Genomic DNA, 25,471 nt, shown 5'->3' with positions numbered 1-25,471 from the left:
AAGAATTATTCCAGTGCACTATACTATAGGTATATTGATGGTTCACGATAAAACAGATTTCAATTTTGAGATAATTTTTTAAATCACTTACTGATGATTCTATTTTCAGGATCGCCGGTGAAAACCATTGACGTAGACTTGGACTCGTACACAATGAAGCGATTTTCCGATGACATCGTATTTTACTGGAGAATCTTGAAGGAAAGCAAAGAGCTCGAGGGCGTCCTCATGGCCAATTCCACGACGTGGATCGCCATCGGATGGAGACCCGACAATTTGGGACCGTCCTGCCGATCCTTCCCAATGATCAGGGATATACCTGAACCACTTCCGCAGCCGGAGCCAAAACTGGAGCCGATCGCCGAAACGGAGCCGAAATCGGAACCAGAACCGGAACCCGTAGCGGAACCGAAACCGGAGCCGGAACCGAAACCGGAGCCGGAACCAGAACCAGAACCAGAGCCCAGCATAGAAGGCGAGAAATCGATTGCGAAGAGACGATCGGCTAAGGCGGACGCTGCGACATTCGTAACGTCACGACCGGATGCCGACGTTACTGTACAGACCAGTGTAACCTATCAAGTCAGCACAAAGCAAGGTAGGATTTTTTAAATTATTTTTCAAATTATTTTTTCATATCGTTATTTCCCGAAAAAGATATATATTTGTCAATGCAATATTTTCATGAGATCATATCTCAAAAAGTTCTAATCGATGTTATATAATGACTTATTCTATATTCTTTTTAAAATTTGTTATTTGCTATGACACGTGATATTTTTGTAAAAGATTGCTTTTATATTACGAGAAGAAAATAAATGATTCGCATTTATAAGAGTGCTTATTTTTTTTCTACTGCTGCGCATAGCAAACAATCGCTAATACGCCATCATTGTTACTTGTTGTATTCTGACGTGTTATATTTGATCCGCGTGTAGGAGTTCAAGGCACGTAATTACACGAATGTCGGTCATAGAAAAATGATAATGCAAACAAAAGTAATTTGCGTTTGAATAATAATAATACATCGGATTAGATAACTACACATATGAACAAACATTACAAAAATACACACATGTTTTTATCTGCATATGAATTATAAATTCTTTAAAGTCAGAATTTTTTTATCGTTAACTTTATCATATGTCAATTACACATTGTCATAAAAAAGTCCTTATGCTCTGAATCGAGAAATAAGAAATGAATGATTATTTACAACGTGATCTTTGTAACCATTGCCAATGATTTTTACGAAACGGTTTTTTTATTGATAATTAATTTTTTTCGCATAGGTCGTAAAAGAAGATCTCCAGAACCAGTATCTGCAAACGGTATGTATTGTATATTTATGTCCACAAAACGCTCCCGATGAGTCGCTCGCTTATTCAAAAATTTAGTAGTGATACGTAGTTTGCCGAAAAAATCCCAGTAGTCTCTGTAGGAATCCTTTATACGATTTGTAATTTCCCTTTTTTTCGAGACACGACGCACAAGGTGATGGTCCCTATAAGTAGGTAGTTCGCACGACGTACGATGCTTTGTTGCACAGGAAAACCAATCGCCAAGTCCAGCATTGTCATCGGGCAAGAACCGAAATCCGAGCCAGAACCTACCTCTGAGCCAGAACCAAAATCCGAGCCTGAACCCAGCTCTGAACCAGAACCGAAATCCAAACCGGAACCTAGCTCTGAACCAGAACCAAAATCCGAACCGGAACCTAGCTCTGAACCAAAATCTGAGCCAGAACCGAAATCCGAACCGGAACCTAGTTCCGAACCAGAACCAAAATCTGAGCCAGAACCCAGTTCTGAGCCAGAGCCGAAATCTGAACCAGAACCGAAATCCGAGCCAGAGCCAAAATCCGAGCCAGAACCGAAATCTGAGCCAGAGCCAAAATCCGAGCCGGAACCAAAATCCGAACCAGAACCGAGATCCAAGCCAGAACCCAGCTCCGAGCCAGAACCCAGTTCTGAGCCAGAGCCAAAATCTGAACCAGAACCGAAATCCGAGCCAGAGCCAAAATCCGAGCCAGAACCGAAATCTGAGCCAGAGCCAAAATCCGAGCCGGAACCTAAATCTGAACCAGAACCTAAATCTGAACCGGAACCCAACTCGAAGCCGGAGTCAAAGTCGGGAGCGACGAAAGGTAACGAATGGACCGATTTAACGCTTGTTTTTGCACATATAAAGTCGCCACGCTATGTAATATCATTAACTCTTGAGCTACCAGAGATTTTTGCCTTTTACCTTTCGTTTAGTGAAATATTTTTTACATCGGAATCGATTGTCAATTTTTTTTAAATTCTGATCTTTCATTGAAAGGAGATTCAATCGTCTTAAAATCTTAATAGTATAAAAAAATCTCTTGTAGCCTGTGATAACCATCAGAACATATTGACAATGATCAGTAGTACATCATCCACGTTACTTTCGATATTCGCAACTTTCACGATAAGGGAAAACTTTGTACAATTGGAACGAAAGGCCCGTAACGGTAAATATTTGCCGAGAAAGCGTAATTAGCGTATTGATAAGAAGAGAGTAATCTATTCCGTGCGTGGGCCATCTGTGTCGCTTCTACCGGATGCGGCATTGATTGCAAAATGTTAACGCAACTGCGCTGACACTGCATAAAATTTCCGTTTATTAATTTGCCAATCGCGTTCTTAATATAGCAGTGAAGAAACACTTGTAGATAATATCGATAATGCTTATGCTTCATGTCTCCTCTCCCCCCCGCCCCTTCCCGGCCATTATTTATCCGGAATTTTGTTTTTTCTCCTGTAAATATACCGATATACCTTCGAATTGTAGCATGCATTGTTACTTCGACACGAAATTTGCACGTGTCTCGATTTCTACCCGTCACGATTTTTCACCGAAACTGTAGGATCATTATTTAAACTCGCATTATCATAACATCGACTCATCTCGTACAAATGAATAGTTAATTCCCTATCGATTAAAAAAATTATAAAGTAAGAATGATATTCTAATTAAGAAAAAACAGAGAGGAACTTGTTTTAAAAAATATTTAAGGATATATGTGATTATTTCAAAGAATTTTTAAATAATTTTGAAACAATACACATATTCAGGATCTTAAAATTAGTCGTCTTGTATGATTTAGAAACTTTCTAAAAAATTTAGGTGATAAAAAGAATACATCGGACACACTTCTCCCAATTCATTATTCAATTTCATCATGGGCATTTTACACGACAAATATTTCGGGTGTATATTCGATTTTGCGTTAACTAAATTTACATGTTCGCTCTCTCCAAAAGCATCGCTACCGGCACCAGGACACAAGTACACACCCAAGCACGACTTCAACCCGATGGACTGCACGGACATTATAATCGGCATGGCAAGAGAGACGAATTATAGGATCGGCGATTATTACACGAGGGATCGATCGACGCCTCGCAAGGACGAATATTGGGGCGGAAGGGACAGTTTGACGGCCGCGTTCGGTTACGAGCGCGATGGCGTCACGACGATACTCTTCCGCAGGAAATTGGCCGCCGCGGAGCCGACCGATCATGAGATTCGCGACGGCAATATGCAAGTGATTTGGGCGAGAGGTCAAGAGCCGGGTAAATACATGCATCAACCGGCTAGCGGTATCGAAAAGGCCAAGGCCAGCGTCAAAGACTTCTACAAGGTCGACGAGCTTAAATATCACGGCCATGGAATGCAGAGAGGCGCGGTGACGATGAATTTCTTTGGTGAGGCTTCTAGTCAACTTGCCACGTTTATTCGCAAATTGCTAGGCGGTAGGACGAGGCACGATAAAATAGTTTTCACATTCTTGAATATTTTAAAATTATTATTTCTATAAATATATTTATAAATTTATTTATTTAATTTTTCTTTAATTTACTTATTTGTAAATTTATTTATTTATAAATTTACTTATTTATTTTTTGTTTAATTCATTTATTGATAAATTTATATATTTATAAATTTTATTAATTCCTAAGGTTTTTCATTTTATGACAAATGTTGATCATTTCGTGCGTAACATCCGAACATTTCAGACGAAGCTAAAAAACCGGAATTCGCCGGCGGTGTAACATTACAAGACGGTCGCTGCGGTGGTCAATGGCGTTATCCGAGAAATTGTTCGCCGGAGAATAGCACTTGCGAATACGCTATACAATGGACGTACAGGGGTAAAAAGGTAATCCGTCTCATATTTTTTCCTTGACGTTTCTGCTTTCATGCGCGGGAGCAGACAAAGCCCGGTTCCTCTCTGATGAAATCAATATCATGGAAATTCTTCTCCCTAGGATCTGATAACATTCGTAATTTCCACGACGAATACCAATACATGGACCGGAGTTGGATTTTCCAATGACAGCAAAATGGTAAGAAGAGTTTGTCGTTAGATTCATTTTTCTCTCTCAATAAATCACTCTGATATCTAAGTTTAATTGTGAATTATAAATTAGTGTTAATCTTGTATGGATTTATTTTTCTTATATTTTTTCTGTTAATTTTTAGTCGCAAACCGATGCCGTGCTTGGCTGGGTCGACAAGACAAACGGTCGGGCTTTCTTGATGGACACTTGGATCAGTGGCTACAACGCGCCGTTGCTAGATCCATCGCAAGACGTTTACAACATCAGCGGTCGTATCGAGAACGGTGTAACTACTCTTGAATTCTCGAGAAAGCGCGTTACGAAGGACAGCAAGGATCTTTCGTTCACGGATGATCACTGTCTATACATGATGTTCCCGGTAAAAGGTGGCTCATTCAATCCGATCAATAAGAAGATCCGGAAACATGACGCAAATCCAGTCGTTTCGTCGGATAGAATATGCATCAAGTCCTGCGGCTTAGAAGGTAATATTGACTAAAAATTTATGATTTACTCTCTAAATTTCTTAGAGTGAAGCTTGCACTCGAAAAATTGAGTGACTGGTCAAATCACTCTAGTTAGAGTGATTTTTCACTCATAGGAGTGAAAAATCACTCTAACTAGAGTGATTTGACCAGTCACTCAATTTTTCGAGTGCAAGCTTCACTCTAAGAAATTTAGAGAGTACTAAAATTCATAGTGTGATTATTAATAATATAATTTTTGATTAATTTTTAATGAATATAATTTTTAAAGTGACGTTCATGGACTGCATCATTGCGTATCATTTCATATTATTAATTAATTGCATCATCTGTTTCTATTTAATTATACATCACACGTATTAAAATATCACGATTGTGTTAATTATTTGATAGTTTAATTAATTAATAGTTTAATTGATTGATAGTTCTTTTTTATTAAAAAATTATTTTCTTATAATTATATAGACTCTTATGATCATTAATTGAATTCTTAACTGAAATGTTCTAAAATGTTAATTTCTTATGTTCTGAAATATGTCTGAGATTATATTGCTGTAAAAATATTGTTCAATTGTCTATCTAGAGATTGAAGACCAAACCACGCCCGCGCCACCAAGATTGCATTACGATATTGAAGTCAAACTCGTTAATCTGGGCGACGGATTTATAACTCCCACACCCGGCAGTCCCGACTTCGAAGTGATCTCTAACAGGATATCAGACAGCTTCGGGCCAGTCTTTGAGAAACTGCCAGGCTATTATCAAGTTCGACTTGATGAATTACGAAAGTAAGACAAAGAGATATCAAGTAAGACAAAGAGATATCAAGAGATCGAAGAGTAGAGTAATGTGCGTGATGTTTAAATATAATTTATTTTCTCTTTTTGCAGAGACAACGAACAGGGAGTGATTGCCCGCATGAATCTGATTCTTGACAAGAACGAAGCTAAGGGCAGATCCTTGAAAGCCGCTGACACCGGGATAGAAGCAGAAAAAGCGTTACGCGAAGCGCTGGTGACTGGCAAAGTCGGAGCACTCAGCGTCGATCCGCAGTACTTAATAATCAAAGCACCCCGAGGTAAATCTATAATCAATGTATATATGATTATAAGCATCCCCAGCAAACACCAAGTAACAGTTATATAATTGTTAGTTATAATTTCCTACTCAACAATATAATTGTTATCTAAAACATAACAGTTATATAACATGTAACAGTTATATTGTTGAGTAGGAAATTATAACTAATAGTTATATAACTGTTACTTGGTGTTTGCTAGGTCTCTACTATTCTTGTAACTGAAACATTTTTTCCACATCTATATTTCAAGTTAAAATTAGACTTTGCTTCTTCTTACCAGTGCCATATAACATGGCGATATCATCTTAAAATTTTGAAAATCACATATAATTAAGTTAAAACAGGCCAATTAGTGTCATTTCTAAAATATTAATAATATAAAATAAAATGCAAAGGAAGGAGGCAAGACACTTGAATTATTTAAAATATTTATCGTCTCTTTCGATGTATCTTCAAGAATCAACAGAATGATAGAATAGAAAACATTTGATTCCAGTGAACGACATTGAGACGGAAGATGAAGATGATCGCTCATCCTCAGATCTATTTCTGGGCACGACGAAGCTCTATATCGTCGTCGGTTGTGTAGCGGCGTTGCTGGCCCTTGCATTGTTGCAGGCTAGTTGCACTCTCTATAGAAGCTCGAAAAGACGAACAACTAAGGTACGTTCTGTGTGTGTTAAAACTTTTCCTTCTTCGCATTTTTTTTTTTCTTTCTCCACTTTTCTCGCATTCCCAAAGAGGTCCTTTTTCTGAGTGTATTGTGTGTATTCTGTTGTCCCTCTAACGATCTTATTTGATTTCTAACGTGTTCCAAGAAACGTGTAATGTTAACAGAAAATTCTACTCCTGAAGGAAGAATAATTTTGAAGTAAAACATTTGACTAAACTCTCGCATTTGCCATAATTTCTCCACATCTAATAATTGAATTAATAATTAGAATAACTCAATAATTGAATATATTTCAAATTAAATTATAAAGGTATATATGAACGATACGTTGATTTGTTTCTTCTTTTATTTTGTTTTGAAAATGACTTGAAGAATTAATTTATCGTTCATGTATGCCTCTTTTCTTGGAACACCCTGTAGCGTACAAACTACATACACTTTCATCCTCTAATGAACCCAAACATCTATTGCTTCGCTTGTGTTGCATGACCCGCGCTCCTCGCGACCAAAAAAGAGGGTGTACTCGCTGCCTCTGGCTTCTTCCGACGCGCCCAACCCGATTCATCGCACGAGCGCGTCGCGGTACCATCGACAAAACGGCGATCATCATCACCACCATCACAACAACAACAATCACCATCACCATCATCATCATCACCAACTACGGCATCAACAACACATCCCGTCCGAAATGCATCGGGCTAATCCCAGCTGGTAAAACTCCTCGTCGAGTATAACCGGTGCGCAATATTACACTCTTCCCACACATTTTCTTTCGTTCGTTAATCGAAGCTTTTTTACTAATCTGGCTCTTCTCTTCGCATTCTCATTTCTCTCGCATGTCCCACATCTTCCCAAAGAGCTTTACTAAATCTAATGTCTTTTACTAATATTGTCACAAATTAATTTAAGTAAAACTATTTTCATTCTTCGTGATTGTACACACGTCGGATACTGAACTTTTTTTGCACAGGAACGTTTAATCGCTAATGCCTGGAAGGACTATGCTTCCGGCGCCAACACAAACTTTGCATTCGAAGCATTTGAGACGGAAGAGAAGGCGCCACCGCCGCCGGTTTCCAGCTTGCCGAGGTCCAGAGAGATGATGACTAGCAATGGTATGACTGTCATGAACGGTACCGATACTGTCGAGGGACCAAATAGAATGGTCGGACCTAGGGCAACCTACAGTTTACCTCGCGCGCCCGGTGCCAGACACTCTGCGCCTATCCAACCCGGGTACTACACGCAAGATCGCAGGGATCATTACGGGCGTGCCAGGAGCGTGCACAATCCAGCGGGTCCTCAGACAAACCAGCCAGACTTTTACTTTATGCCCAGTCAGCGAAAGTACAGCGGCGAGGTCGTGCGCGTTTACGTAGATTACGGTAGCCAGATGCCGAAGTAACGAGAGGATTTAGACCGTGAATCACGCGATAGAACGATTTAACCGAGAAGCCTCACCGAAGCGACTTGTGTATATCTGATATATATATCTGAATTAGTGACAGAGAATGCGAAGAAAGACTTGCAGCCTTCGCGCGGTGCTATTATCTCTATTTTCTTTCCCTTTCTTCGCGACTTCCCTTTCCCGAAAATCCGTTTGACGAAAATGCCGAAGAGGGAAGTCCCCGTACGGAAGCATAGAAGTAGCGCTTTACGACCAAAGAAAGTTATTTTATAGGGCGCACGCCTTATAATCCTGTACAGAGCGCATAAACTTGTTAAAACTTTTGTGCTTTTGTAGTGGAAAAATGTATAGTTATGTAAGCCTATGTAGTTGAGAATCTGACACTCCAAGGACCCCTAGATCTTAGTGATAAGTATTCGAAGATTTTCAAGAGTAATCCAACAATCTTAAAATTTAATATCAAGAAAATATGGCGTTTTAAAGTTATATAGAGCATATACAGAAATCCTAAATTAATAAGATCCAACTGTTTCGAAATATAAAATTGAAGATCCAGAAAGTCATTTAAAGTAGTATTTCGTTCGATGGATTACGCGCAATAATGTCAACACATGCCCAATAAATGCATCTACTTAAAAAGAGCAAACATGGACGTTTAAACAATAAAATATTTGTACATTTCTAAATGGAGTTAATGCGTCCTGTTTCTTTGATAGATTACCATTACTTATCATCAAAATATTATATCTATGTCTACAAAGAACAAGAATGTCATAGAAGAAGCGACGATACACACGATATAACGATAAAAATAAACATGCGCAGTATATCTGCGATAATTGAAACAATTGTTTAGCTGTTATGGATAAAAGTTGTAATGCCTGTGACAATGACGATACTGTAGATAGAGAATCGTGTTGGTACGGATTATAAAGTATTACAATAGTGATAAAATTAACGATATAATACTTGTAATAATCATAATAACGATAGTTGTAGCAGCAGTAGTAACGATGGCAATAATACAGTATTAATTACATTAATATCGTTAACAACGGCGTCGCGTGCAGCCAGACTTCCGGGATATCCACTAACGCGATGGAATATATCATAATATAAGGCGACGCCAAAGATAGGCTCTCTCTCTCTTTCTCTCATTCTCTCTTTCTCTCCCTCTCTTCTTTTTGTACCTTCGAAAGTACGCAAACATATATCCGGAAGCCAATTGTGACACGCACTGCCCGCGTTCCTATTATATTACGTAACTAGTATCGAGCACATATTTTCGGCCCTACCATAAAGTTTATTTTATTGATTTTCTTCTGTCACACGTGCGGTTTGAGAAACGACTTCTACGCGAATCTAATACTTCCATGGCATGCTCGACGAACGTGCGAGCGCAGAATGTACGTAACGAATAAACGCGCGATCAAACTATTGGTGTTTATCAGAAGTTCGCACTTCGAAGCGTTTTTATGGAAAATTATATGAACTCATCACGTTCGGCGAGCATGCTTATTTTTCGACTTGTCGCGATCTCTATTTACTTTTAAACTCTTCATTCATACATGCATTACATTTTGTTTCTCTCTCTCTTTCTTTCTCCTTTTTCTCTATATTTTTCTCTCTCTCCCTCTCTCTCTCATCCTTCATTCCCTGGCACACACATTCCTATCATCATCGGCACTTATACATATAACTCGTGTCAACACATTTTTCTCTCCGTCGATCAAAGCGGTGTAGTTAAAGAATACGAACAGGCGAACATCTGATAAATGGAGTGAACACCGTAATAAGGCTTAATTTAATTTGTTAGTAACTTGTGTGATCCTGCTATGCACGCGTTTGCTGCACGAAACCTGCTTTCATGCAGGCGTGCACCATGAATGACCCACTCGAGCTGTCCATTTTTCAGTGTTTATTCCACATTTGTGACATTATATCTCTCTCATTCAAGTCCCGATATCTTTACGAATTTTCTTTATGACACTCTGTGACACATAACAGCCCCTCGTTTCGTTTCTATTGCATCGCTCCCATTCGTGTATTTGTTGTTTCACTTCCTCTGTCTGACATCGGACTCCTTGTTGGGCGTCGGTTTACTACAAATATGAAACGAAATATCAGACGAACAATCGAAAATTTATAGAAAGTTTCTATTAATATAATTTACAGTCATATTAGCAGCGATATAGCAGTCATATGCTGTAAGTTTATAATTATAAAAAATCCAAATATATATAGAAATGGAACGAAATAGGATAAATAATCCTCATCTGCGTTTTTCTTTTCGTAAACAGTCGGGACAGATAATTTAGCCAAGCTGGGACAGATTTTAGAGTAGGATATTTCCGGAACTTATCCGAAGTAGGCTCGAAGTGAACGCTCTTGGTGGATTGTAATGTTGGAGACGAGATTGGAAGGTCGGTGGAAAGAGGTTCGTGTAGTGAAATATAACATTCCAAAGGTTCATCGAGGGAGATGGGTTCTAAGGCATTATGTCTATGGATAAAAATTTAAAATTAAGCTCTATTATCTACTTACATTTCGTAAAAATTTCAATTAAAAAAGTAAATAAATAGATAGCCAGAAATAAAGAAAGAAAAGAACAGAGAGAGAAAGTATATAATCCTAAAACATACTTACGTATCAGGACTCTGATCAGTATCGGACTCCTCGAGTTCGGCTTTGTTCCGCTTCTTTTCGTAGACCAAAATGATAGCGCACAAAACTACGACCTCCACACAAATGCCTAGAAAGGGCCAGAGTGCCGCAAGTTTATCCTTAACCCTGAGGAATGTCTCGGCTTCCGACGAGTGTTCCGCATTGGGATCGGACCAGTTGTACGACATTCTGCAGATAACGTTACCGCGATCGTTCATTTCGATGTTGTTAACAATTAGAACAGCGCCGTAGATGCCGGTTTCCGAATCCTTGGAGATCTTCACGCGATCTTTGCTATGCGTATAATTTTGATCTCCGAAAGTCCAGGATATCTTTACGCCGGGGCTCGGATCTTTTCCGACGCATACCAAGTGCAGCTTCTCGCCCTCCACCACACTAGTAGATTCAGCCAGATGCGCTATCGGCCTCGCTGAAATTTTAAAACGCCGAATATGAATCAAAAAAACCTCTTTAGTATAAATCTTTGCTTAAAATTTTTTTCCTTTCTTTTTAAGGCAGTTTTATAATAATGTAATATTATATAATAATTTTGTGTAAGATTTTTTTATTATTTTTAGTATCTTTATCTTTGATATATAAAATTACGTAAAATATTCGTGTTGCAGAGTACTCACGTACGACTCTGTATTCGATCGTGGAGTTGCCCGCTTTACAAGTATAATTTCCATAAGCCTCCTTCTTGTCCTTTAAAATCTCCAGACTGCCGGTCTCATTGTCAATCTTTACGATGTCTTCGTCGTCATCTAGCGCTGTACTCAATGGTGTTTTCTCCTTCTGCCACTGCACTTTATCACTCTTGTTTGCGCATTCAAGCACCAAAGGTACGTCCTTGGGCGTAAGTACTCTAATCTTTATATCTGTATCAAACAGAGACAGATATTATTTTTCGATACTTCTACATTAAACATTAAACATTACATATTACATATTACAAATATTGCAATATTACGTGCAACTTATTACAATTTTGAACGAATCGAAAGAAAAAACATACGTGTGTATTTGGTTTTCGTGCTTTAACGAAAAAGATAAAAATCCATTTTACGATATGAAAAAAAACCTATTTATAGCTTCATTCTAAATTGCTCAAATATTATGAGTGACGGTAGCAACTACTACTATTACAGTTATATTTAGAATGTCCTAAATATTCTATAATAATAGCTAAGAAATACATAGCACATACATAATCGAAGAGAAGCAAACAATTTGTATATTCTACTTTTGTAGAAAAAATTCATTCACTTTCATTTACATGAATTGTTTGGATGTTATCGCGTTATCAAAATTATGAGAAGTACGTGCACTTTTTTCGATTTTTTCCAAATACAAAAATATTCATCGTATATTTCGATTATCAGAATTGAAACTGTTGCATTGAATCTATAAAAGAGTATAATGTATAAATACATATATACCTATATATAAAGTATAAAGATATATCGATCATATATTTTACACAAATATATGATTAATATAACGAAAATGATTGAATCTCATATTGTTAAATATATATTCATAAAAGAAGGATCACTAATTATTAACAGATGATTATGACTTGCATAATGATTTAATACTAATATTAGTAATATGAATGAAATGCATTAATGCGTCAGTAAGAATAGAATTATTAATATTCTAGAATATATTTTCAGATCGAGAAAAGAGGAAAATGAATAAAATGATTTCGAGCATGAAATAATCAAGGCAATAATCAAGAATTTACTCGAGATAGCAGCGACACAACAAATCAAGTTATCAAACATTATCAGAGATATAGAGACAAGATTTAGATATAGGACATGTAAAACTGTAAATACTTGAACTTATTAATTTAATCGATATAATCGATATTAGCTGTATCTATTTGACAATGAAATCTGTAATAAATACGTATGCTAATAAAAAAAAGTAAGAGAATAAAATAAGATCGTAGGCTACATATTTCTGTAATAACAGCTAAATATATGTAAATCTTTTTAATGGAAACTGTCATAAATGTACTATATCTCGGGAGAAGAAGGAGAATGTGCGGTGAGACGTAAATATATACAGGGTGTCTCAGAAAAATTACCAGAAATCCTCTTAAATGATAGATTTCTAAGAAAAAGAAAAACAAAAAGAAAATAACATATGTTTATAATACTACGAACCGAAATATATCGAGAGATGGAAAGACGTCTCACTGTCGGACGTGCATTTGTAATCTCCATCGTGACTCTCTGTCGCTTGGTTCGCCGAGAGCTTGCTAGTGCCGCTGCCAGCATTTGAGAAGACAACCAGCTGACCACTGGACAGCTCCGGTTCCAACGTCTGACCGTTCCTGGTCCATCTAATGGGATCACCATCTAAGTCGTTGCACTCGATCTCCCACTTTTGTCCCTCGTGTACGATCAACGGTCCCAAATACGTCACTTTTCGAGAAAGAAAAAAAAGATTAGGTTTGTGTACCAATACAAAAGATATGAGAAACTGTGATAAAGGTCGATAACTCATTCTATTTTTAATTTAAGCTGATTCATCGCTTCAAATGATTTGTAAATTTATAACATAATACAATTTTCATAACATTATAAATGTTAAAGGATATATATGTTGCAAAAAAAAACATCACTGTAAAATTCAATCATAGTAGTCTTCTATAGTTATTGCATTGACATGTGAAATAAGAAGAATAAGGAGAATTACAAATTAATAAATTAATTATAATTATTTCAGTATTTTTATGTGTCTTGATGAGATGTCTTTCACTATTATTTATAACAGACAAATCAGACTCATTTCGAGAAAAATTCATCGACCATTACTGTCTACGCGAAATAAAAAAAGTCATGCAGGACGAACCGGTATCTGCATAAATGGTCAACCTTGGACACGACGACCCTCCAAAATATTCACCTCGCGTGAGTAAAAAATAAAATAAAGCACTTGAAGAATAGATATCCTTGTATTAAAGAATAGATATCCTCATGAATAAATGAGTGCACTGTTTTAACAAGCTTTGTTACTTTACGAATTTATTCAAAGTGATATTTATGCTGTGTTTCCTTACTAACGATAAAAATATTTTAATTAAGATAATTAATTTAAGATAATTAATTAAGATAATTAACTCTGTATGTGTATATCTTAATTCTGGGAGAAATTAAATTTGCTAATTAAGTTTGCTATTTTTAAATTAAATTGAATAATCTTGTCAAAATTTCAAGATTCGCATTGTATGATCGATCGATATCGAACTCGGAAAAGACCCACATGACGAAGATATGACTTGACGGAAAAAATGTATATTCGTCTTTACTTTGGGTGCAAGAGATCTGAATATCGATTATACTCGGGGAGCGCATGTTTACGCATATTTACGTCAGCAACCTATTCGATAAGAAGCCCTCTCGTTCTTACGTCATCGATTGACATTGTGTGAGTGGCAATACAATCAGATAAATGTCAAGTCCATTCCTGGAACAACAAGCTCATCAAATCCAAGAATTTTCTCTCGCGGGAAACAATTAACGGTAATTTAGCTGATTGCCTTTACTAATACACGCTCGTAGCTTTGTACAAACAACTATTCTCGGGTTTTAAGGAAATATTGTATTAAGTAATATTGTTGTGTCCGCGGAAGAGATCAGCTTTAATTAACTTGGTTCATTAGTACCTTTTATAAAAATTAATTTCGTAATACTTTGCTAATCTGTTTCATTCTTGTCATTAGAGGATATTAGTAGAGAAAATATTGATATATATCTCGAATATATTTGTAAGCAAAATTATACAATTTTACAAGAATGTATGTAAGTTGAGTCTTTTGGACGTCAACAATTTGCATAAAATTTTCCTCTTTCAGCACCGAGCGACTTATGCGTCGATGACGAATCAGCGGAATTCTACCGACCTGATGACGTATGCATACGTGCATATATATATGTATGTGAGTTATATCTATGTATATAGAGTAGTTTCACAGTGATAACAAAGCATAGTCGGTGAAAATGAAAACGAATCATAATTTGAGCCACTGTACGATTTAGTTGAATGATCAAAGTAAAATATTCACGACGTTATTAACGTCGACTAAGGAGAGACTACATTCGATTGGAGTATGTTACGTTCAAAATAAGCCGCCCATCCTAGCCAGAATTCAACGCTGATAGTGAACCAAATATCGTCGAGGGAATTATTTAACGGACAAAGCAAAATCTCCGAGAACGAATAACTCGTTTGAGGGATTGTTGCTCAGTCATTTTCATCATAGAATTGTATGGTCGTGTTAAAATGACGATTGAATTAATGTAACTTTTGTCAATTGAATTAATACAATTTTATTCTCGTTATTGAATTTGATCCTGGCTGTTACTGGTGATAATATTGAAAACTTTCTGCTCGACGTTCCCGACGTTTTCAGCGAAATCCAATCCAAGGTATACACGACCGAGCACAGAGAGAGGAGAATTGTCCGCTGTGGACTGACACAGCGTCAAATGTGAATCAACAGGGCACGGTTACTCAGGGAAAATCAATAAACTACGAATGTTATTTTAAGACTACGCTTTCACGACAGCTCCACGCAGCTGAAAATCCACACGAGGAATCCGCATCGGAGGCGAAACGAGGATATGGGATTCTTAATCGTTCTCGGCGCATTTCCCGGGAGTATTCTTGATAAGAATGCAGCTCGTTGCTTTTGGATCGATATAGAGAAAGCGCATGGGAAATTAGCATAGAAAGGTGCGACGCCTCTAGAATGAGCGATTAAATTTTTAGATGAATGACACGCGAAGCGAATCGAATCTTTTACAATTGAAGGACGTATTCTTCGAACGCAATCGTGATTCACACTTCCAGCTCGTGTAATTGTATCATTTTATATACAGTTTGCATACAAAATACGAGAAAGAGAAACTATCCTTTCTGTTTCTCGAAAAGACTTATCATTGCTTTACGATAGATGCCTTGCTTTATCTTATACGCTTCTTTATCATATTATAATAATATTTAATACGTATACTTCAATCAATTGGTGTAAAGAAAAAACATAGTTGTTTTTAAGAAAAAATATGTAATTTGCAATTAACAATTACATTTTTTTTTTTTTAAACAACTATGTTTTTTCTTTACACCAATTGATTCCTCTCATTATTTTGTACATAAAAGTATTAAGGTAAGATAATCGAAAAATGAATATTTTACTAGATATTTTATGGTTTATGTAAAATTAAGAAATTATTTCAAGCCTCATAACTCGGAAAGTACTTAATGAAAACTAACTTAATTATAGTATTTTGGAAAGCTCTCGAGATAAGCTACAAGAATATGCAAAAGCATATAGGGTGTCCCATTTAAAAAGTTGGAGGTGACCTTCACATAACCTTGACAACGCTTTCGAGGTCATAATAATGTTGCTGTGTAATGCGCCACATAAAACCCTATAACTTTTGTATGAAACATTTTTTTTTTAAATGCGTATTTTTCGAAATATTAAGGGGTTTCCACACTTTTGGTAAACCCTGTATATAAACGATATAGAAATATTTCTGAATTTTTGCAATTAGTTATAAAGTTTTGTAATTAATTGTAAATTCTATAATTATACTGGATATTCCTTAATAAGTGCGAAAAATTTTAGGAGATGATCCTTTGTCGAAAATTAAGGGGGGTTTTTCATGTAAACAACTTCTCCAAAAATGGGAGTAAAAATTAGGCTTTTATTTTTTTTTCAAATTTGGAACAAGTTAAAGAAATGAAATTAGATGGATATTTTCTATTAGTAAAAAGGTTATTTATTAATATTTTTTTCAGTCTCCCGTATTGTTATAAGGGGATGAAACTAGCAACCCCTATTCAATTTTTTATTAGAACTTTTCAATGGGCCGGAATATGATCATTTAAAAATATGAATTAAAAAGTTTGATTTATTTAGAAACTTTTTTATTTCTTTTATTTTTTTCATAAAATCAGTAGTTTTCAAGAAAAAAAATAAAATACGTTATCGTGCACAGCACGATGCTAAATAGCATAGATTTCGAATTACGAAAAGTCAAATTTTAAAATAAAAATTAGAGTAAATGTTGGGAAAATTGGAACAAAAACAAAATTATAATAAAAACCTAAAAACCTAAAAAATAAAAACCTAATTTTTATCCCCATTTTTGAAGGAATGTAACTCCACAGGGAGGGATGTAGGAGTATATGTTTATATGAAAAACCCCCTTAATTTTCGACAAAGAATCATTCCCTAAAATTTTTCGCACTTATTAAGAAACAAAAGTAGTTTCGAAAAAAAATGAGTTCATTAATCTTTTTCAGAGAATGCGTTTTATAATAAATATCACTAATGATATTTGTGTCCGAGATTATCGAAATTTCGCAATATATATAATGTGTGCATTTCTAAGCGCGCTAATTACGACAAGATACGACACACACACTTTCGAATATTCCCAGACCCGAGATCTAAAATGTAACCGTCTCTATGTTTCGAACGCGTCAGAAAGACCATGAAACTTCGCATACGTATAGGAATCATAAAAATAGATGCATCCTTGCAGGATGAGACGTAAGCGTTCTCATCTGCTGTTTAAGAATAGAGATATTTCTTGACCACCCGAACGTGGTAACTGGGTAGAAGAGCGATACGAAGACAAATTAATATTCTCTTTATGAAAGCCTAAAAATTTCTAATAAATATGTTACATGAAGGTTACAAGAATATCGTTAGTGCTAAAACCAAGCTGTCGATTCTCAAAGTTTAACTCTTTCAAATCTTGATCCTACCTATGGGGTAGGTCGCCAATGATTTATAACGATCTCTCAAAAAACCTACGCAAATTGCACATTTAGAGATTTGTAGCTCGACCTTGACAACTAAAAGATGAACGCGATGTCTAAGGGAAGTCACGAGTGTGTTCTGGCGAGACGGCGCCGATTCAATCCGGAATATTATGATCGCCGTGTTGCGCGATTTATAGATGTAATAAAAATAGGCGGTCTCCGCAGCTATTCGGAGTCAAGTTTTTAGCATTCTCGCACAGAGTCTGGCACAAACGCAGACGAGCTTTTCCTCTCCGTCTCTCTGTCTTTTTTTCTCCCTCCCTCGTCAGTGTAGCTGTGTAGATCGCTTCGCGCATCGTGTATACAGGGTGTTCCAGACTTAACGAATCAGCCGTTAATAGCAGATTCCTGAGATCATTTGGAGACGAAAATTCTAATAACAAAATGTTGAGGAAGACTTCATAAAAATGTTCAAACTACTGACTATTGTTGCATCGAAGACATAATCGCGCTCACTGCAGAATCCTATTTTTTATTTTATATTGATCCCTCTATCAATATCGATATTATCGCGCTGTACGCGGGTCCCTTGATGCACTATGTCTCTGAGCACAGGAGAACGTAACGCGATTGGTAATCTTTAATCTTTTGTAGCGCCGAAACTACATCTTCCTCAACATTTTGGTATTAAGATTTTCGTTTCCAAATGATCTCAGGAATCTACCATTAACGGCTGACTCGTTAAGTCTGGGACACCCCGTATATCGGGGCTAGAGTCTACATAAACGATAACGATCCCCTCGGTGAGGACAGATACCAGATATGGGTTACCATTCGCGAATTGAGTTTTCTGGCTGGACGGAAAATAGGGTCGATCGTTGCGCAAAAGTTAGCTCGGCGAATCGTCCTCGACGTCGTCATCGAGTCGCGAACTATCGCTTTCGATTTAGCGATTTTAAGGACGATCGCCAAGTTTCGAGATTCGCATCGTGACGCGGTGCGTATCCTTTATACATGCATGCGTGCACGTGGACTCGGAGACTCAACAGAGGTGCTCAATGTTGACAGCACTCAAGTCCTTCGCTGGGAAGATAACTTGTCGCGATGACGCCCAGTTATTGCCACATCGATTGTTATCAACGATAAAAAACATTTATTAGCCTCACCGATATAGGCTTTAAAAAAAAGAGACGCGATGTAATAATTTTCCAATATGGGATCTTAAAGAAGATCTCATATTGGAAAATCGTTCAATTATAAAAAAATATTTTATTTTCCTCTCTTTCCATTATATAATTAATATGTATCTTTAATAAATATATGATATAAAAGTGACTGATATATGCGTTTTTCCTGCTATAATAAAATTTATTATCGCATGCTCGATGAAAAATGCTCTTTTAGAAACTAGAGATAAATTCATTCTCGCGGCATTTAATAAACGCTTCATTACGAAAGAAAACATGAAATGCTCGACAGAAGTTTCTCATTTTTGCGAAAATGAATATTAATGGAATATTAAATGTCAACATGTTCAGAAAATTGATGTAGAGTTAACGACCGTGATCGAGATATTACGAAAATCGATAGATACGACACATTTCTCGTGTAATTTACCTTGTGTGGTTGTATGTTTTATTTGATATATTTCTATTATTAATTATAAATTTTATTTTACTTTTTTGATTTTTTTAATGAAGTACGATGAAGTTTTTGTAAAAGTTGAAGAGAAGCGTGTGCGATGATTCAACATCTCGTGGATCCCCCCTCTCCTCTCTCTCTCTATCACTATCACTATCTCGCAAGGATGCACACAGTTGCAGCATTATCGACTAAACTTTTTTAGAACGCGTCCCGACGGTGTCGATAAATCTCATTAAATGACCTAGAAAGCGATGTTAGCCGCGAGATACTCGGCAAACCGCAGATTATATTAATAAATGCCTTGTCGAGATGCGTTTCATTTCCGGACACTCTTCCTGATCACCTGCTTTTGAATCATGATCTATAAATGTATCCTATCGGGGACATTATATTTCAAGAGATAATTACTAGAACTGTCAAATTTGGCAAAAAAATTCATCCTTGAAAGTGATTTCTGGAAAAGAGAGTTTCCTTATTTATGTAAACTTCTTTTCAAGTGTACAATGTGTGTTTTATAAAAAGTATGTATCATACATATTTATCTTCATACGTGTTTTTAATCCGCGATTATGTGTTGATGGTTTTTATATTCGGTCGCAACACTTGTTACAGGAATGACTTTGACAAAGATGAAACTTTCGGCTTCATCTGTGCGAAGACTTATCTTACGGCACTTCTCCTCTCAAAGAAAGTTAGTGTATCGTTTTGATAGGAGTATCGGTAACGTTGTAAATATTAGCAGCTCGCGAAAAGATCGTATACTGATGAAAGCTGGCTGTTATATTCGTAAACACGAAATTTCCAACATGACTCGAAATTATCTCGAAAGAGCAAATACGTGGTTTACATTGCGTATACATTAGCATATACTTATGCGATAAAACTGCGAATGGGTGTGTGTGTGTGGATATGTCAATAAAAAACATCCATCACACGAGACAGTCGCTGATTTATATCTATATTTTATTTGTCGCGTATATATTGTTTGATTTCTTTCCAATTATTACCAATAATGTTGATACGATAGATCGCTCACGAGGAAAGAAACGAGAATTAATTAACGAATTAATGAGAGTGTAATGTCTGAAAATAATAAAATGTTTGACAAATGTCGAATTTCTCTTTAATTTGTATTTTATTTCTTTTTAATCTTTGTAGGCTCTGTTGAATTAATCAGAAATCGATTACGTTTATTTATCGGACAGGCAATCTAATCTTCGGATAAAGAGAACGTACACTGAGAAAAAAAAGTTGTTAACTTGACCAAACCGTCCAACTAAATTATTATTTTTTTAATTGAAATATTTAAATATTTAAGTTAAATAGATGTTATGTTAGATTTAATATGTATTATTTAATTAATTAATTATTATTAAATATTTCAATTAAAAAAATTATAATTTAGTTGAATGGTTTAGTCAAGTTAACAACTTTTTTTCCTCAGTGTACATATGATAGACACGTGGATATGACTGTAAGGAAATGTATTCGACGACATCATCACTCGCACAATTCGCGCGTAACATCACGTCTCCAGAAGCTGTAACATCGCGCTCAATAGAAACGCTACTCGAGAGATGTTCCATTTTCGTAACTAGAATTAAAAGCTTGGTATTCTCTTGTGGTACACTTAACGCTGGACGCGCCTGTCCGTATTTCTCGTAATATTAAAGCGAGCTCTAATATAGAAAATAATAATAATCAACTTGAAATAGCTGCGTTTGTTCCAAAACACGTAGCATAAAATTTCATGTTCTCTCTCGCGACAATTTTCGATAAAAAATTTATTAAATTATAAAATTTTTATAAAATTATAGAATTAGAAATAATAAAATCATAGATTATAAAATTATCAAAAAAAGCGAAAGATAATTTTGTTTTGCTCCGAAAACTTTCAATAATCAGATACAAAATTGAAGACGATGTTTAAAGACTGCACATTCGAGGTTCGTGAAAATAATTCTAATTTTAAAACACCAATATCATTAACATGATTAATTACTCGTACGTTTGTCTGTATTACGATCGTAATTTATGACAAGACAATGAATCGTTAACCCAGAATTAAATCAAACTCGTCACGCGAAACTATTAGTCAGACATCGATGACGATGATGGTGAAAATCAATCGAACGTCGCCTTGGAAATACAATTCAAGGGAACTTGACTCATATACGTAGTTTTAGATCAACTTTTATATCATTTGTAAATTTGTATATAATTAAATATAATGCAATGAATGGCTGCCTAAATGATAAAAAAACGAGCGAGACAATCATGATCAAAAATGTCATCACGATTGGCAATTACTTCAGTATCAACGTGTATAATAATTTTGTATCGAGTCATATCGTGAGTTATATCGATGTATGAATTTTTTTACAATATTATGTAATATTGATGCAATATTAAAACTAACTATTGCGCGATATTGAGATGTATTAAAATTCTTTAAATTCTAAAGTATCCTTTCCTACGAATATCAAGTTTTACAATCCCGATCATTCACATTATTAATCAATCAGTATATCGACCTTACGTAAATCACAATATCAAATGAAAAGTTTATCGAATATCTTAGGGATGATTGGTTTATCTTGTCGGGAAAAACAGTAAGATAGCCGATGGATAATATTCAGGGTTGGCAAATTTCCACATTTTTTGTCAAATCCATGCCAATAGTGAAAACTGGTATTTTCCGGAAAAGCTGGCAAAAACTGGTCTTTTCTATTAAAATAGATGAAAAACCTTTTCATTTCCGATATTGGTTAATCGAGAGTGTTTTCTAATTTAAGCCTTATCTAAAATAAAATCTGCAATAGATCAGGAATCGATGTGGCGAATGAATTAATTTGTTGTTAGATATTGAAAGATAAACATAAAGCTCCACGTTGATAAAAATTTTTAATTTTATTACTATTATATTTTCTCATTACATTAAAAATTAATATAAAATTTACTAACGTTTATATCCAAAGTTTTAAAAAATTTCACATATTAATTCAAATTAAAAAAGACTATTATTAGATTGATTGATTTCATTTTTTTCAACTATAGTACTTATCGTTAGTATAATTTTTCTTAATGAAAGCAGAAATATATGTGCATAAAGCTACATAAATAAATTTCAGCATTACATATCGTAGTTATTTTTACAGCTTTTGCCAGTTTAATCTATTGGACCAAGTCCGGGAGAGTAGAAACCGGAATTTACTGTTTTTCTTTTTTCACTCACTGGACCTGTCCGGCCAACCCTGGTATAATAGGAGTCGCGAGGGAGAGAGGGCTGTGGCGCGACAGGACAAATAAACGAACGAACGCCGTTCGAATGTTGGCCGACGAGCCAGTGCCCGCCTGATGACACTCACCTGCCTGGACGGTGACGAGGGTGCCCACCGCTAAATATAGCAGCCCCAGCAGCACAAAAACGGCCCGTTTCTCCATCCCGGTGGCGCTGCTGCCGATGTACGCGGTGGCGCGTGACCGTGCGACAATACGATATCAACGACGAGCACCACGTCGATGATCCACCTCGTTGTTTCGCGGACCAATAGGGGAGCCGTCCTTTCACGGATAAACGGACGTTCGCCGATGCCCCTGGATGACGGACGGTTCCCGAGAACGTCGTATCGCGATCGTCGACCTCCTTGTCCTCGTCGTCGTAGTCCTTGTCCTCTCCCCCGTCAGCCAATCCGTCAGTCGCGAGGAGATTTCCCTCTCACTCGATCGTGCGCGACTGACGATCACGACTGCCGTTCGTATCGTTGACGCGAAAGATATCCTTCTTCTTCTTCTTCTTCTCCTCCTCTTCCCCCTCCCCCGCAGCCGTCAACGAGAGAGCAGACGCGATCTATCACTGACGTCTTATCGTTATCTCTGCACTCGGCCCTTATCTCCTAATACGCACTATACACATAGACCATCCGGGTATCACCACCACCACTACCGCCGTCGTCGTCGTCGTCGTCGTCTTCCTTGTCCACCTCGTCGTCGCCGCCTCGACGTAGCCGCTCCCTCCTCCTCGTTATTGATGTCGTCGCTTCAAGCTTCAACTTGGAGCGAGACGGATGGAGAGAGAGAGAAGAGAGGAGAGACGATTGCGAATCCCTGCGACAATAGCACCGCGAGAGCAGCTACGATGGCAATGTCAGAGAGAAGAATGAGAGGTGTCATGGCCCGCTTTTAGGTGATCCCTGAAAGCGATACGCCCTCTATGGACCTTAAAAACGTGCACCTAAACTACGAAGCCAAGGTGCACGAATGTTCTCAGAGGGTAACATATAAGGTGCACAATTTTTGGTTCTATTCCGTGCTATGTGCACAAAATGTCGGTAGCACCAGTGCTGTATAGCAAGGTGCTTACGTATATCAAATAAATTTTAATATAAATGAGAAATGACGAATTTGCGATCCTCTCACACTCTCTCTCTCTCTCTCTCTCTCTCTCTCTCTATATATATATATATATATATATATTTTTTTTTTTTGATATATGAATTTGCAATGAGCAGCGACATATTTTTTCTGAAGAACAATTATATGTTTTTTTTACATTAACTGATTCCTCTTATTATTCTATGCATAAAATTATTAAAGTAAAATAATCGAAAAATGAACATTTTATCAGATATTTTATAATTTATATAAAATTATGTCAACTTAAAGAATCAAATATCTCGTTAACTGTTCAATTTTTGACTATACTATCTTTATAACTTTTTACACGGAATATTGCGAAGAATCGATTTATATAAAAAAATTAGGATGGTTCCATTAAAGAATATGAAGATAATCTTGAAATTTCTAAAACGCTTCCACTTACGAAAACAATATTACTAGCATATCATGGTCCTTTTAATCGTACAATTTTCGTAATTACAATTTTTTCATATCTGTAAAAATAGCGTAGATATTTCAAGTGAGCAAAGTTTTATATACATATATATATATATATATATATATATATATATATATATATATATATATATATATAGTTATGTGTGTGTGTGTGTGTGTGTGTGTGTGTGTGTGCGCGCGTGTGTAGCGTATACGGGAGTTATGTGAGCAAGCGAGAAGGTAATAAGAGAGAGCGAAATGGCAATAAGAGCGAACGAGATAGCAATAGCACGAGCAACGAAGACTCGGAAATCGAGTCTTTCTTGCAGCCTGGCATACTATTTCTCTCTCGCTCGCTCCTATTACTATCTCGCTCGCTTCTGTTATTGTTTCACTCGCTCTTACGTACTCATATATTGTCATGCTCATCTCGTTATCAAATCTGCCGCTGGCAAGCGGCCGATGACAAATTATGACAAATAAATAAGTTAATTATTTTAAGATATATTTATAAGGGTATAGAAGTAATTTTAATGGAATAATGAAAATTTTGCGATTAAAATAACATCAAACACGGTATCAATCGGATAAACGTAGTTAAATATATAATCAAAATTTTTATTATCAGACCAATTAAAAATTATCCGATTTACGTCGTGTTTGATATCATTTTAATCGCAAAAATCTCAATAATTCATTAAAATTACTTTCAAATGGATAAAATAAAAATTAGGAATTTCAGTTTTTATTTTATAAGATGTTTACATTCGCGAGGAAGCCGAGTCCGCTTATCTTTACGACCTGTCAAGTGCGAGAGCGACAGCGAAACCGCGAGTCGAGAGCGAGCGAGATGACCTATCATCAAAGAATTCCGAAGTCTCTTACAATCGGCTTCTTCACTTCCTCTATCCATTCGCAATTTACGAGATTATAAAGTAAAAACTGAAACTTTTATTTTTTATTTTATCGATATGAAAGTAATTTTAATGAATTATTGAGATTTTTGCGATTAAAATGATATCAAACACGACGTAAATCGGATAATTTTTAATTAGTCTGATAATAAACATTTTGATTATATATATTTAAATACATTTATCCGATTGATACCGTGTTTGATGTTATTTTAATCGCAAAATTTTTATTATTCCATTAAAATTACTCGCATATCCTTATAAATATATCTTAAAATGATTAACTTATTTATTTGTCACAATTTGTCATCGGCCGCTTGCCAGCGGCAGGCTTGATAACGAGATGAACATGACAGTATATGAGTACATAAGAGTGAGTAAAACAGTAACAGAAGCGAGCGAGATAGTAATAGGAGCGAGCGAGATAGTAATAGGAGCGAGCAAGATAGAAATAGCACGAGCAACGAGGACTCGAGCTCGAGAATCGGATTTTTCTTGCGCGCTATTATTTTCCTCTCGCTCGCTCCTATTACTGTCTCGCTCGCTCCTATTATTGTCTCGCTCGTTCTTGTTGCTGTTTCGCTCGCTCTCGATTCTTGGGTCC

General features: G+C 36.3%; 2 protein-coding genes and 1 long non-coding RNA gene across 7 annotated transcripts in view; 2 read left to right on the top strand and 1 right to left on the bottom strand.

Annotated features, from left to right (window-relative positions):
- Nahoda (DOMON-like domain-containing protein nahoda) overlaps nucleotides 1-8,707 on the top strand; it is a 35,080-nt gene extending 26,373 nt beyond the window's left edge. For 3 of the 5 annotated variants that reach the window (XM_083096689.1, XM_083096692.1, XM_083096693.1), the window contains 11 exons: nucleotides 110-598; nucleotides 1,293-1,331; nucleotides 1,550-2,146; nucleotides 3,288-3,731; nucleotides 4,044-4,186; nucleotides 4,296-4,373; nucleotides 4,510-4,852; nucleotides 5,436-5,640; nucleotides 5,743-5,930; nucleotides 6,430-6,596; nucleotides 7,580-8,707. In XM_083096689.1, the coding sequence (XP_082952815.1) occupies nucleotides 110-598; nucleotides 1,293-1,331; nucleotides 1,550-2,146; nucleotides 3,288-3,731; nucleotides 4,044-4,186; nucleotides 4,296-4,373; nucleotides 4,510-4,852; nucleotides 5,436-5,640; nucleotides 5,743-5,930; nucleotides 6,430-6,596; nucleotides 7,580-8,014 (3,128 nt within the window). In that variant the 3' untranslated portion in view covers nucleotides 8,015-8,707. Of the gene's footprint in view, nucleotides 1-109; nucleotides 599-1,292; nucleotides 1,332-1,549; nucleotides 2,147-3,287; nucleotides 3,732-4,043; nucleotides 4,187-4,295; nucleotides 4,374-4,509; nucleotides 4,853-5,435; nucleotides 5,641-5,742; nucleotides 5,931-6,429; nucleotides 6,597-7,120; nucleotides 7,347-7,579 lie in introns of all 5 variants that reach the window. The other 2 variants (XM_083096694.1, XM_083096695.1) reach the window with 2 other exon arrangements.
- Nucleotides 8,708-8,966: 259 nt separating this feature from the next.
- Nucleotides 8,967-23,279, bottom strand: Bsg (immunoglobulin domain-containing protein Bsg). The gene is made up of 5 exons (XM_083096699.1): nucleotides 22,486-23,279; nucleotides 12,856-13,116; nucleotides 11,317-11,559; nucleotides 10,664-11,111; nucleotides 8,967-10,119 (listed from the first exon to the last, which is right to left on the bottom strand). Exons 1-5 carry the CDS (start codon nucleotides 22,559-22,561, stop codon nucleotides 10,074-10,076), a joined length of 1,074 nt encoding a protein of 357 aa, XP_082952825.1. The 5' UTR covers nucleotides 22,562-23,279; the 3' UTR covers nucleotides 8,967-10,073.
- On the top strand, nucleotides 10,664-15,478 carry LOC145970172 (uncharacterized). Its single transcript, XR_014438346.1, has 4 exons — nucleotides 10,664-13,143; nucleotides 13,469-13,605; nucleotides 13,912-14,217; nucleotides 14,550-15,478. It is a non-coding gene; the product is annotated as an uncharacterized LOC145970172 (long non-coding RNA).
- Nucleotides 23,280-25,471: the final 2,192 nt, after the last annotated feature.

The sequence above is a fragment of the Camponotus vicinus genome, unplaced genomic scaffold, assembly GCF_025532165.1.
Source record: "Camponotus vicinus isolate PSW18456_S1 unplaced genomic scaffold, iyCamVici1.0 SCAF_4, whole genome shotgun sequence".
NCBI lineage: Eukaryota > Metazoa > Arthropoda > Insecta > Hymenoptera > Formicidae > Camponotus > Camponotus vicinus.
Note: the sequence above shows the minus strand (reverse complement) of the source record. Positions and strands in the feature narration are given on the sequence as shown.